Genomic DNA, 13,693 nt, shown 5'->3' with positions numbered 1-13,693 from the left:
CGATGCTTCACAACGGCAAGTGTGTCGTCATTCTCGATGACGCCTATTTCGAGGCTCGTAACTCTGCTCAAATGCTTTTGCACTCACTCTATGACACTCTCTTTGATCCTCGGTGATTGGTGACTCACCTTTATCTCCTTCGAAAGTTCCTCTAGCGCCGACTGATTTCGACGAGAGCAGTTTTGGTGTGTGCATGGACCTAGAAGGGCTTGATTGTCATTTTCTTTTTTCTAGGGTGTTCTTTGTAATTATCTAGACAGTTCCCGAGAGAGGTCATGTGTGTTGTACCTATCCTTTGTCTTGAATGAACACGTGGTTTTCTCCTTAAAAAGAATATATATCTTAAACATAGATCATAAAAAATAAAGCCTTTTTATACTTATAAATTCGCCATGCAAACGATTTGGTTGTTTAGGTAACTTCTCTATGTCTATATAAATAATTTAAAAGAATTTGAGAAATTAGGAAAAGCCTAGTATTTTATATAAATGAAAAAAAATTTGGCTCCTAGAATAATGTAACATATTTTTTATAATGAAAAATACCATATACCATAAATAGTAGAGATTCTCGATAATAATCATCAACTATAGATGAGGCTACAGTTTACTAAAATTGAGATGCTACTCACTCTACGACAAAGTATTATGCATCTCACTCAGTGAAAAAGGGGCATAGCCCATTTGTAGCAGGTGGATATATATTTTACATACCATCATATATTTTTTATTTTATTTTATTTTCTATATCTTTTATCTTCACAGGCCTTATAAAAAGGATGTATTTGGATGTTGTTTCGAAAATGTCTACTCACAAAGACACTGATGCAGCGATGATGGACCATGTTGAAAACTCGATGAGTTCTACACAACCAAAAGAGGTGCATGCAAATAATTGTTCTTCTTTGTATCTATATTGCACATGATATATCACTCAAATGGTATATTTTCTATATACATTTAATTTTGTAGAAGAGAGAGATAAAATGGATTATGTTAGCCTTAAAAAGAATCCACCGACAAGGTTCCCAAGACGACATCGTTAGAAGGGGATAAAAATTCACTGAGTTTTATACAACAAAAGGGATGTGCAGGCGATAGCCCACAACAAACCAAAAAAAGAAATATAAATGTTATCCCACAAGTTTTGTTATTTTCATCGTGTTTATCGTTCTTTGCTTTCGTTAAAGTGTTTTCTATATTTAACTGATTGGGCTCACCTTTTCTTATCATAATGATAAATTATGTATGTACCCTATAGATAAAATTAAAAAGTTCGTGACAAAGCACATACATTCTACGAGTTCATCATAGATACAAAGTATTAGATATAAAATGCCCTTTGGTCTATTTTTACAAGAAGAAAAAAAATGGTTTGATACGAGTAACCATACTCATGCGACGGAGACGATTGATATTGTTTGTGACAAGTTTAAGAGATTCCCGCTAGTGAGTATTTTACTTAGAGCATCTCCAACACCCCTCCTCCAACACACCTCCTCATTTTTTTCATAAAAAAATAGCCCAGTCGAGTTCCATGAGCCTTAATTTCGTCGGTTCGGGACGAAATTGACACCGGCACACACAGGTCGAATCCAGGGCGCTCGGGGAAAGAATTCGGCATGAAAATAAACCGTGCCAAATTCCTCTCATGTGGACCCACCAAGTCAGCGATTCTGTGTCGCGGAGAAGCTTCGTCGTTCTCATCGCCTTGACTCCCGCGTCGATTGGGTTTCCAAGGTATGGTAGCGCAGTGATGGCGAACCGTCGCGCGTTCCGCCTTTCCCGCCACGCGTACAGACCACTTCCGTCCTTCTCCTTGCTATAAAAGTCGTGCCTCGCCGTTGCTTGCTGCACACTCGTCATTCATCCCCATCTCCCCATCTGTCTCGCCTCCACCACCGGAAAACTCCCCCGAGACAATGACGGAAAGGCTCCCTGACGACGGAGCGGTGGCCAACGGCTTCGGCCATCGGTTTCTGCACGAGTGGGTGGCATGCCTTATGCACGAGGCGAACTACCCAATGCCGCACGACATGCACGTGCCGGGCGAATGGCGGATGAGCGTCGGCGGCGTTCCCATGCCCCCGTCGCCCTTCGGCGCGGAGCGCGACGCCAAGATCGCGTGGATCCGGGAGTCCTTGCTGGAGGGCACGTGCCAGCATCCCAGGTATGCCCCCGACAACCGGCCCCTGTGGCCGGTGTACTTCCAGCGCCGCCATGCTGAGCAGTTGACGTCCAGCAACGGCGCTCCGGCGCCGAGGGGAAGCCACAACTCCGACGACTGCCGTCAATGGTGGGGCATCCCCAGACGCACGCTCCACGCCGTCCTCGAGCATCTGGAGGGAGGCAACGAGCCGCCATTGAAGTACTCGACACCTTCGTTCTCACGCCAGAGCGGGAGCTCGTGGCTATCGAGGCGCGTGACGGGGTCTTCATCGTCGTCCTCCGGCTCCCGCTCCTCCGGTGCAGCGACGCCGCCCGTCACCGTCTGAGCCCTAGGAGACATTGCTCTGCCGGCGCAGCCGCAACGACAACCTCGTCATAAACGAGGGCCGTTGCGATTCTTCCCCTCCCCGCGGTCACCTTCGCCTGGTCAAGACGAAGAAGGAGCCAACGATGACCATCGCGGTGAAGCATGAGCATTAGGCCATGGCCGCCGACCTCGACGCCGGCCTCAAATGGTCGCGTGACGACTACATCAGGGGGGAGATGGAGCGCCAGCGCCGCGCTATGGACGAGATCACCGAGCGGCGCCACGGCCGGGATGAGGGCGACATCATCGTCCTCTCCAACAACGACGAGGAGGCGACCACGCCGACCAAGCCCGTCTGCATCGGTTACCCAAGGAAGGGTTGCAGCAAGGACGATGACGACCCATGGATTGACGATGACGGTGACGACGTCGATGACTACACAGGCTTCTACAGACTCCTTGACATGAACTAGGCTTGGGGCGGCGACGACTGTGTAGTTTTTTTTAGGCTTTTATGTATGTTTTTAATTTTGTATAAATATGAATGAAACCGTCTATATTTCGTTCAAAATTGTGTAATTTTTGTTGAATTTAGACCGAATTTGCATTTGAAATCGATGGCTGGAACGATCTTGAACCGACGACTAGGAACGCAAACCCCTCATGATAAAAATAGGGAAAAATTTACAACCGGTGCGCCAGCCGAATGCGCAGGCTGCGTGCGACCCGCGCGATCCATCTGGATCTAGCGGCCCATGCCGCCCTGCGCCCCTGCGCTGCTGCCGCCCCTACGTTGCCGCCGTCCGCATCGCCGGTGCCTGCCCGCATCGTCGGTGCCCGCCCCCGTCGGTCGCCCGCAACACCGGTTCCAGCCGCCGCCTGTTGTCCTCGTCACGTGCTGTCATGGCCGGGCTCGCATGTATACAAGTGTTGCAACCGTCATCTAAAAAAGCTTCAAACATTGTTGAAAAAAAGCTTCAACCATAGACACACAAAGATTCAATCTGCTCTGCCCAACAAGGAAAGCTGCAACAGTAGTTGCATTTTGCTATTATCGGCTAACGTTTTTGCTACATCCATCAAGGTGGACCTAGCGACGGCTGCGGCGAATTTTTGCTGTTACTACCGACAAACTTTTCTGCTACATCCATCGAGACGGTGTTGCAACCTTGCTACGACGACGACGATGATTTTGCTGCAACCAGGTTTTTGTTATCCGTGATCAAAATTTGCTACTCCCTTCGTTCCTAAATATAAGTTTTTTTAGAGATTCCATCAGAGGGCTAGATATGGAGCAAAATGAGTGAATCTATAATCTAAAGTATGTCTATATACATTTGTATGTAGTCCCTCTAATGAAAGCTTTAAAAAAAAATTATATTTAGGAAAACGGAGGGAGTAGATCGCTGTTTAATCTCACCGTCAACAGCTCCCGCGCGACCGGCCGGCGGCGCGCTGGGCCATATGCCCATAAATAATATCGTCGGTTAACCGGACCACATCGCCAGCCGCAAGCCGCCTCCCCACCTACCCATCACCCCCTTCGCCCTCGTGCCGGAGCAGGACCGGCGTCCTCCACCCCGACTGAGACCACGTGCTGTCCATGCGTTCAGTGCTTTTTATACGGAGAGAAGAGAAACGGCAAAAGCAACGCCTTCCCCGTGCCTGCCATGGCACTATGGCAGGCGCCGGGCACGAGTGAGCTTCTGACCCCGTCTCCGGTCGTCGGCAGACCGGCGGGCGCACGGCGTTAGTAGTAGGCCCCGAAAAATTTTACCACTGCTGTGCTGGAAGAAAATGGATGTCGTCCTAATCCAACCCCGGAATCCCGCCCTGCTATATATACAACCGCAAGCGCGCAGCTCGCTTCTCGCGTTCCGTTCCCGGCCCCTTCCCCGCCACAGACAAAAACCCAGCGAGCCGCGCGCCTCCCTCCGCACCAACCCCGCCGGCATGGCCTGCTCCCACCTCGCCGCCGCCTCGTCGCCGTCGGCCGCCGCCGCCGCGCTGCGTGCTCGGGCGACCTCCCCCGCCGCCGGCTTCGCGCGGCTTCCGGCCACCCTCCGTACGAACCGCTCCGTGCCACTGGTTTTATCCGGACTTTTCATTGCGGATCTGCCGAATCTTAGATTGACCGGGCCTTTTCCCCTCGCAGATCCGGAGAGCGGCGGGTTGGCCCTCAGGGGCAGGAGGGCGGTCACGCCGGTGGTCGCCGCCGCCGGGCCTGCCGCCGCGGCGCCTGTGGCCGACCGTGACGGAACCCCGGCCGCGGTGAAGCAGCCTATCATCGTCATCGACAACTATGATAGCTTTACCTACAACCTGTGCCAGGTATATGGGTTCACTTGTTCGTGGCCTATACGCATTCCGGCTGCTTCTGGTGTGTCTGTCTGTGTATGTCATATCTTTGCCGGCGTGGGTTGATCCGAACGTTTCAATGTTCATAGAGTTTTTCTTCCCATGTTTTTCCTTTCTGCCGTGCGAATTGGTTCTAGCGGAAGTCGCATTCTCGGTTGTGTCAGCTCATTTTTCCCGGTCAAAAGTAGTTTTCCCATTAAAATTTGAAAAAGAAAAGATTCAATTGCCTTCCAAGTATACTAGTAGAATGGAATGTTTTTTAGGGATTCTGATTTACTCCCTGAGGGAGTACATCTGGTTTGGCACAACAATCTATCTTCATATTTTAACCTTGTAATATGATGTTTTTATCATAATGTTCTTTTACAAGTCTTAAAGAAATGTGCATTTTTACATTTGAGAAGCACCATGAATCTGGTAAACATTTTTTAACATTTGAGAATTAACTCGGATCTTCTAAACATGCTGTTAAAGTGTTAATGCCTAGTTGTCCTAAAAAATGTTAACAACAGAGGATAACTTTTGGCAACCAAAGTCGCAAGAATACTTTTTAATTAGAAGTACAAAGTTGGATCCTGTAAAATTTGTTCACAAAGACTTTCCGTTTAAAAATGTGACCTTTTAAGAAGCATTCCTTGTCTGCAAAATCCAAATTGGAATCAAGAATACATGGTTTGGTTAGGTTCTATGTCTGTTTCAGATGCACGTACTTATGAGATGGTTAAATCTATTCTTTTGCACCTTTATTTTAATATGACATGAACACATGCTATGAGAAAACACGTCTTGCTGAAATTGAGTGTTTGATGCAGTATATGGGGGAGCTTGGGTTAAATTTTGAGGTGTACCGTAATGATGAACTTACCATAGAGGAGGTAAAGAGGTATAGTTCTCTGAGCACCTCCTCAATTGTAATTTAGTTTCGTTCTGGTCCAACTAAAGGGGCTATACCATATTACAACTTTGCTGATGATGTTCCTTTCTTTAATCTCATGTAGGATGAACCCACGAGGAATACTTATTTCTCCAGGGCCTGGTTAGTTTCTCTTACCAAATCTCATAACAGGTTAAAGTTTCTTACCTTAACATTCATATTTCCTCTTTAGGTGAACCGCAAGATTCAGGTATATCATTGCAGACTGTCCTGGAACTCGGGCCAACTATCCCAATATTCGGAGTTTGCATGGGTCTGCAGTGCATTGGGGAGGCTTTTGGAGGTTAGATTTATCCCTATGGACACATGGTTTTCCATTATCTGTTCTTCAGTCTTGCTGATGTTTTTTCTTTTATATGAATATACAGGGAAGATTATCCGCGTTCCTTCTGGTGTAATGCATGGAAAAAGCTCTCCAGTTTACTATGATGAAGTTCTAGGAAAGTCCATATTCGAGGGCTTGTCAAAGTATGATTTTTCAACCATTTAGTAAACAATGGATTGTTCAGTTCTAGCTTAAATTACATAACAGTCAGCTGACACTGCTATCACAAACATTGAACTGAACACATCTTGTGACTGCTTCTGTTTTTATGATAGCCAGGAATGCTTTTGAGCTCTATTTTACCTGTTTAGTGCACTTTGGTTTATCTTGAGAAATTTTGTAACGTATGCCATGCAATGGGGAGTTGAATTTTCAACATATTCAGTTAGTAATGATGATAGTATGCTAGAATGGAGGTAGCTTTTTTTGTCAACCACGGAGAATGTTTGTGTTTGTTTCCTTGTTCAGCCTGGCACTTCTCCAAATTGAGCTTCTGATTTGACATGATCCTCACTTGGACGAACAGCCCTTTTACCGCCGCAAGATATCATAGCTTGGTCATTGAGGAGGAAAGCTTCCCACATGATGAGCTGGAAGTTACGGCATGGACTGAAGATGGACTTGTCATGGCTGCTCGCCATAAGAAGTACACACATATCCAGGTATTCCTCAACCCCACACATTATGTGTCGCTTAGGCACAATTCTCCTGCCGGTCTCGTGAGACTGCTAACTGATATGGTGTAATTTTTCCAGGGGGTCCAGTTCCACCCAGAGAGTATTATCACACCTGAAGGCAAGAGGATCATCCTCAACTTTGCGAGATACGTCGAGGAGTTCGAGAAGCAGACCTCCCAGGGGAAGTAGTGGATTCAATTCAGGAAGCAGAGCAGTTAGAGGAAGTAGAGGCTATTGTTGAGAGATCAGGCAGGTAGGAAAGGGCCTAAAAGCAAAGCAGATTCAGAGGAAAGGAATAAGGGCAAAGAGCTTTCCGTTGCCATACGTTTGGTTCATTGTAGTATAATCATTGTGGATCGAGATCCCGTATGAACTTCATTCGGTCAAAATTATGTGGGTCGTGGTGCTCTTTCTCAAGTAATAAATGGGTAAATCGATGGAAACTGAAGCTGTTGGCAATTCGTACTGGTTCCAGGCCCAGGCCTTCTGGCACAGTGCTTCAGAATTCAGAGTGCTCAGAGTGTTGGCTATTTGTTCTCTGTTCCGGTTTATGCCTTTCCCAACTCCTTTATTTTTTGTTTTTGAGAAATGAGAAAAGCATCTCCCAACTCCTAGCTGAATGTTCGGCCCATTAGGCCTTGTACAATGCTAGGTGCTTAGGGATGCTTAGAAAAATAAATCAGATTTTTTTTAAGCATCAGTGTCTATTTCTTCAAAAGAAACGTCTAATTAAACTTTTATTCTTTACAAATGAACATCAATGCTTACAAGAAACTACTACCTCCGTCCGGAAATACTTGTCTTATAGATGAATGTATCTAGATTTATTTTGATTATAAATACATCCATCATATTCATTTTTAGAACAAGTATTTTCGGATGGAGGGAGTAGTTTATTTCTCTAAGCATCTTCTGTAAACGTCTTGCATTGTACGAGACCTTACTAATCCTGTGAGCGAAGGTCCAGTACGATGTAGAAGAGCCCCACCACGGGTACTGGGCCGTCGCAGCTGTGCCGACTAAAACCACCTACCCTTTTTTCCCAGAAAAACAAGAGTAAAATCACCGCCTCTATAAATAGCGATTCAGATAGGACGAGAAGGGAGTCCAACGCACCATACCTCCAGCCCCCGTTCCCTTCCACCTGTCCGCCTCCCTCTCGCTTGTCGGCTCGATTCTGTCTGTTGCCCTCGCGAGCGAGGGCGGCGGCGGCGATGGACGGCCACGGCGACGGCCGGCAGCCCATGCTGGGGAAGGGCCCGCCGAGCCACCGGGAGCGGCACTTCACGGCCGGGGAGGTGGTGCGCGACGTCATCATGGGCGTCTCCGACGGCCTCACCGTGCCCTTCGCCCTCGCCGCCGGCCTCTCCGGCGCCAGCGCGCCTTCGTCGCTCGTCCTCACCGCCGGCCTCGCCGAGGTCGCCGCCGGGGCGATCTCCATGGGCCTCGGAGGGTAACTTCCGATCCCTCCTGTCATCTGCTTTGCTTCTCAATCACGCGCCGCTCATCTAGTAGCGAGGTAACCGAGGTTACAATACAATACAGATACATATTGTTTTGTCAACACTCGTGCCTGACTTCACGGAATGGTTCTTGCCTGTTTGCAATGCTCCCGCTGTTAGGATTGTGTCCGACTGTATTACTTCTTATAGTGAATCTGCAGTCGTATTTCTGCATATCTGAGCTAGTATTTTTAATGTCATGAAGCTAGATCCAAGTCAGCCATGGCTACATATATTCACCACGGCACATGTTTACGTGCTAAATTTTACTCCCTCCATCCCACAATATAAGAGCGTTTTTTAAACTAGCGTAGTGTCAAAAACGTTCTTATATTATGGAAAGGAGGGAGCACTTTGTTATCTCGTGAACGCCTGCTCATTCTTCTGCAGATTGCATTGCACACACAAGGACGTCGCTGTCTAACCGTCTGTTCTTCACTTTTAGTCTCAACTGCAACTTGTAAATTACCCTCATGTCGACCCAAGAAATTGTTGGGGGGAAAGTTAGCCCGTGAGATGGACAAGTGCGCGGACATGTGGCCCTCTTCGACGTGCTATTTCAGCACACTTTATGTTAACATCACGACTTTTTCAATTCAGAAAGTGCCCACAAATGGTAGTGGGTTGGAGAATAATTACTTGTCCCTATATAAACTGTGGAAAAAGACTAGATCACATTGTTTACAATTCAAAAAGGCGCCCACGAATGCATGATTGTCAATTTTCTGATCCGCCACTGTGCCATGTGGGTAGGTACCTGGCTGCCCAAAGCGAGGCAGATCACTACAAGCGGGAGATGAAGAGAGAGCAGGAGGAGATCATTGCCGTCCCAGACACCGGTAGATGGACATAACTGGATAGCAAGTTCCCAGATTCCCCCAGTGTGTATGTAACTTGCAGCCTAACCACCGTTGGTATTTTGACTTTTTTAATGATCATTCAGAGGCTGCTGAGATTGGGGATATCATGGCGGAGTATGGGCTCGAACCGCATGAGTATGGCCCCGTTGTGGAGGGCCTCCGGAGGAACCCGCAGGCCTGGCTCGAGTTCATGATGAGGTATATGACAATCAGCTACTTACACTGAATTGTTTCTATTGTACCATACTGAAAATGTAGATACTGCCATAGTTTTCAAGTAAACAAAGGAGCCGTAACAGTCAAAGGAAAAACATACCGGATGAACCGTAACAGTTTTTTGTAAAAAAAATACAGTGATAGGCATGATTTTGCTTTACTAACCGGAGAAATGTGTTCAGGTTCGAGCTGGGATTGGAGAAGCCGGACCCTAGAAGAGCTCTGCAGAGTGCTTTAACAATAGCACTATCTTATATCATCGGTGGATTGGTCCCTCTCCTGCCCTACATGTTCATCTCCACGGTCCAGGACGCCATGCTCACATCAGTTGGAGTCACGCTGCTCGCTCTCCTTTTCTTTGGCTACATCAAGGGTCGGTTTACTGGGAACCGCCCATTCCTTAGCGCTGTCCAGACTACCATTATTGGTGCTGTTGCTTCTGCTGCGGCGTACGGGATGGCGAAGGCTGTGCAAGCTAGATAGTCTTATGGGGTGCACTCAGTATCCAAACTTTTCACTAGACTGCAATGTATTCAGAACAGATGTGATTTTGCTTCTTTGAACAATGCATTATATTACATTACAATCAGTTGCAGAAGAAGCTAGTCTGCTCCTCCTTTATCTAAAACAAAAACTCTTACCTTACACGTAGTCATGAATAATTGTTGGGAGGATAAAATACTTGCATGCTAGCTCTATGTAAGCTGAACTGAGATGTCAAGTAAGTGAAATTAGTGCACAAAGTCTATCCTGAGTGAGACCAACATAACTTATCAAGCACACGTTTTGTTGTAGACTGGGACTCTATGGGTAAACTTATCAAAGTTACTGTTCTACCACAACTAGTTTTAAATAGAAGAAGCATGAGCTAGAACAGAATAATACTCCCTCCGTTTCTAAATATAAGTCTTTTTACATATTTTATTAGAGGATTACATACGGAGCAAAATGATTGAATCTACACTTTAATGTATGTCTATATGTTGTTTTTTAGTAGAAACTCTTAAAGACTTATATTTAGGAACGGAGGAAGTAGAATATACCTTACGATGATTTCAACTGTCAGCCCAACCTGAGAGAGCAGTGTTGCCTGAGCAAGGAGAATCATCTGAACCCTATAAGCAGCCAATACATCATTGGTATACAGGTAGACCAATTGCTAAAGAAAATGCTCAAGGCGTCTCAGAATTCAAGTTTCAAGTGAACATCTGTCACCATCTTATTTATTTACTAATAAGAGAAGCAAAATTACAGAACCAAAAGACCATGTACCATGTAGGCTTTCCCCATGCTACGCTGTGAAGTATGTATCCCTCGTCGAGGAGTGGAGTAGCAATATTCGTCTGCCTAAACTTGCAGAGCCTAATCATATTGCATCCTCCCATCTCGGAGACCAATGGTTCTTCACTGGTGAGGAAGTACTCAAAAGATGCCTTTACGCAGAAATCTTATCTATCGTGGTAGCTCTTGGCTGGCTTCTTCTTGACAAGTTCGCTGATCAGCGAAGTATAAACGCCAAAATCTGGCACCATTCCTTTTGCACTTTTCAGCTCTTCAGAATCAGTAACTTTTCCATGCTTGCACTGCCCATCCAAGAGTATGTTGTATGTGATATCATCAGGGGTGACCCCTATATTGAGCATTGCATGCAGAAGCATGTCGGCATTCTTGAGCTGCCCCAGCTTGCAGAGGCCACTGATAATCACATTATATGTCACAACTCCTGGTTTTCGACCCTTGTTCTGCATCTCCTTCAGTAGTTTAAAGCCTGTCTTTACGTCGCCTTTCCTACAGAAGGCGTCAATCACCATCGTGTAGGTCGTGTTGTCGGGCTCCAAACCAGCTTTCATCATCTCAACAAGGACCCTCTGGGCATTGACAGGCCGTCCTGCCTTGCTCAGCCCGGAGATGAGTGCTGTATATGTTACCTCATCCAACGCAACCTCCTCGTCTGCCATTTTCTGCTTAATATCCATCGCCGTGTCTAGCTTGCCGTCCTTGCAGCAACCATCAATGAGGGTGGTGTAAGTCACCTTATCTGGCTTCAGACCTATGCTCCTCATCTCTTCCACGATGCATTCGGCAGCCTTAAAATTTCTTGCCCGACAAAGCCCATTCACCAGTGCATTGTATGCCACCAAATCTGGCATGACACCCCTTGCCCTCATGTCCTGGTACAAGTCCATTCCAGCCTTCACATCCCCATCCTTACAATGTGCATCTATCAATGTTGTGAACACGATGGCATTGGGTTTCACGCCTCTTTCGCGCATTTCATCGAACATCTTTGTTGCATCTTCCATCCTCCCTGAACTGGACAAACCCTTTATCAGAGCGCTGTAGGTGTAGACATCAGGTGTGACACCCATCTGGATCATTCCCTTGTACAGGCCGTCTACACCGTCCAGATCGCGCGCTCTACACATGCCTGTAATCAAGGTGTTGAAGCTGACCACAGTCGGCTGCACGCTCCTGGTTCGCATTTCGTCGAACACTTTGCGTGCACTGGCAAGGTCTCCAAATCTAACGAAATCTCGCATCAGCACGTTGAACTGCCTGATCTCCGGGGCCATGCCGGCGTCAAGCAGCTGCAGGTAGAAAGTGTATGCTTCGGGAGTAGTGGGGAGCCGGCTCATGAGGCCGAAACACACGGGCGCCGGTAGGCGAGTGCCGCCGCGGAGGGCGAGGAGGACGAGGGAGGAGGCGTCGGCGAGGAGGCCCTCGTCGGCGTACGCGGCAGCAAGCTCGGAGACGAGAGGGGCGGGGTCTTCGGGGGAGGCGGCGGGGACGAGGAGCGGGAGGAGGCGCGGCGGAGAGGAGCGGCCAAGTCGGGAGACTAGGAGGCGGAGGAGGGGGCGAGCGAGGTCCGGGAGGCGGTGGAGGAGGAGGTAGTGGGACATGGAGAGGAAGGAGGATGGCGTGTGGCGGAAGAGGCCGGGAGGGGAGGCGAGAAGAAGCAGGCGGAAGAGGGAGAGGAGCGGGAGCGGCGGGAGGGAGAGGGGGTTGGAGCGGAGGAGGGAGAGGAAGTGGGCGGATGTGAAGGCGGGGAGGAGGCGCAGGAGCGGCGCCGGCGCCGTGGCCGGGAGCGCGGCGGGGTGAACTGGCAGAGTGAGCGCGACTTCGGAGGCGGCAACGATTAGGGGGTCGACCTCGGTCGTGGGCGGCGAATGCGGTGGCGGCGCCCGCGGGGCGGCGTACCATGGGAGAGGGGCTGACGGCGCTGGCGGTGTTTCAGTGGGCGGCTGGAGGCGCGGGCGGTGGCGGAGGGCTCTCCGCATGTTTGCGAGCGGTGGGGTGGGGGTCGGAGAGAATGAGCTTCCGTGGCAACTGGCAAGTGGTCCGAGCCCGCCAAGTTTAAAGATGGGAAGCCTCGGTCTATCCATCTTTACAGGCCACTGATAGGCGCCGGCGCCCGGCCCAAAAGTTTCAACCCACGCCCACATCCGTTTGATCCGGGCAAGCGTCGAAATCACTAAACAGGGAGTGTTTTTTTTTTTTTCAAAGATCACTCTCACCTTTCTAGGTTGCGATAAGTGACACACTGCATGTATGTCACTTGTCGTAATCCGAATTTTTTTATTTTTTTTGTAGATTCATATTTTTAAAATGTTTTATCTTTTAAACCGTGGGTCCAAATCTCGATCCGTTTTCATCGTTGAATTTCTCGCATCGAGATCTTCAAAACTAGATTCCTTATTCGTAGGTTTTGACGAATTTTATCTTTACGAAAAAAGCCGAACCAAAAAAACCGTGCATCTCGCTATAGAAAAAAAACAGAAAACACGTTATTTCGCGTTTTTTCCTTTTAGAGAGGCACGACGGAGATAAAGTCGTGCCTCTCGCGAAAACAAAACCGTGCTTCTCGCAGAAAAAACAGCAAACACGTTTTTTTCCTCTCCGAGAGGCATGGCTCACGAAGACAAAACTGTGCCTCTCGTGGAAACAAAACCGTGCCTCTCCAAGAAGCAAAACCGTGACTCTCGTAAAAAACAAAAAACACGTTTTTTCGTTTCCAAAAGGCACGACAGTGCCTCTTGCCAAGTCAAAACCGCGCCTCTCGCGAAGGCAAAAGCGTGCCTCTGAGAAAGCAAAACCATGTCTCTTGCGAAAAAACAGAAAATGCGTCTTTTTTGAACAAAATATATATTTTTGAATTTTTTATTTTCATCAAAAAGGCTAAGAAAGATCGGTGAAAAACCGGAACACAAAAAAATCAGAAAAAACCCAATCTAAAAAGCCAAAAACGTGTGCGAGAAAAAAAACAAAATTCGAAAGAAACACTCACAGCTCGACACGTGGCGACGACTGAGAACACGTCAAATGGCGGTGCGCGGAACTACTCGCTA

At 47.8% G+C, this 13,693-nt stretch overlaps 3 protein-coding genes across 3 annotated transcripts; 2 read left to right on the top strand and 1 right to left on the bottom strand.

The window, feature by feature from the left end:
- Positions 1 to 4,103: 4,103 nt before the first annotated feature.
- On the top strand, positions 4,104 to 7,212 carry LOC123426933 (anthranilate synthase beta subunit 1, chloroplastic-like). Its single transcript, XM_045110852.1, has 8 exons — positions 4,104 to 4,540; positions 4,631 to 4,806; positions 5,646 to 5,716; positions 5,832 to 5,869; positions 5,940 to 6,050; positions 6,136 to 6,235; positions 6,619 to 6,754; positions 6,848 to 7,212. Exons 1-8 carry the CDS (start codon positions 4,273 to 4,275, stop codon positions 6,956 to 6,958), a joined length of 1,011 nt encoding a protein of 336 aa, XP_044966787.1. The 5' UTR covers positions 4,104 to 4,272; the 3' UTR covers positions 6,959 to 7,212.
- Positions 7,213 to 8,278: 1,066 nt separating this feature from the next.
- Positions 8,279 to 9,930, top strand: LOC123426934 (vacuolar iron transporter 1-like). The gene is made up of 3 exons (XM_045110854.1): positions 8,279 to 9,110; positions 9,215 to 9,329; positions 9,530 to 9,930. Exons 1-3 carry the CDS (start codon positions 8,843 to 8,845, stop codon positions 9,828 to 9,830), a joined length of 684 nt encoding a protein of 227 aa, XP_044966789.1. The 5' UTR covers positions 8,279 to 8,842; the 3' UTR covers positions 9,831 to 9,930.
- A 611-nt stretch (positions 9,931 to 10,541) lies between these two features.
- LOC123430386 (putative pentatricopeptide repeat-containing protein At1g09680) lies at positions 10,542 to 12,652 on the bottom strand. The gene has a single exon (XM_045114252.1). The coding sequence runs from the start codon at positions 12,623 to 12,625 to the stop codon at positions 10,796 to 10,798; it is 1,830 nt and encodes a 609-aa protein (XP_044970187.1). The 5' UTR covers positions 12,626 to 12,652; the 3' UTR covers positions 10,542 to 10,795.
- Between the last annotated feature and the right edge of the window lie 1,041 nt (positions 12,653 to 13,693).

This window comes from Hordeum vulgare, chromosome 2H, assembly GCF_904849725.1.
Source record: "Hordeum vulgare subsp. vulgare chromosome 2H, MorexV3_pseudomolecules_assembly, whole genome shotgun sequence".
NCBI lineage: Eukaryota > Viridiplantae > Streptophyta > Magnoliopsida > Poales > Poaceae > Hordeum > Hordeum vulgare.
This window is presented reverse-complemented; position numbering and strand designations above follow the sequence as displayed.

Coding starts and splice junctions, on each gene's coding strand:
- LOC123426934 (XM_045110854.1), top strand. CDS start 8,843: ATGTTAACATCACGACTTTTTCAATTCAGAAAGTGCCCACAAATGGTA. Junction 9,111..9,214: donor CATTGCCGTCCCAGACACCG/GTAGATGGACAT, acceptor ATGATCATTCAG/AGGCTGCTGAGATTGGGGAT. Junction 9,330..9,529: donor TGGCTCGAGTTCATGATGAG/GTATATGACAAT, acceptor AAATGTGTTCAG/GTTCGAGCTGGGATTGGAGA.
- LOC123430386 (XM_045114252.1), bottom strand. CDS start 12,625: ATGCGGAGAGCCCTCCGCCACCGCCCGCGCCTCCAGCCGCCCACTGAA.
- LOC123426933 (XM_045110852.1), top strand. CDS start 4,273: ATGGATGTCGTCCTAATCCAACCCCGGAATCCCGCCCTGCTATATATA. Junction 6,236..6,618: donor ATATTCGAGGGCTTGTCAAA/GTATGATTTTTC, acceptor TTGGACGAACAG/CCCTTTTACCGCCGCAAGAT. Junction 6,755..6,847: donor AGAAGTACACACATATCCAG/GTATTCCTCAAC, acceptor TAATTTTTCCAG/GGGGTCCAGTTCCACCCAGA.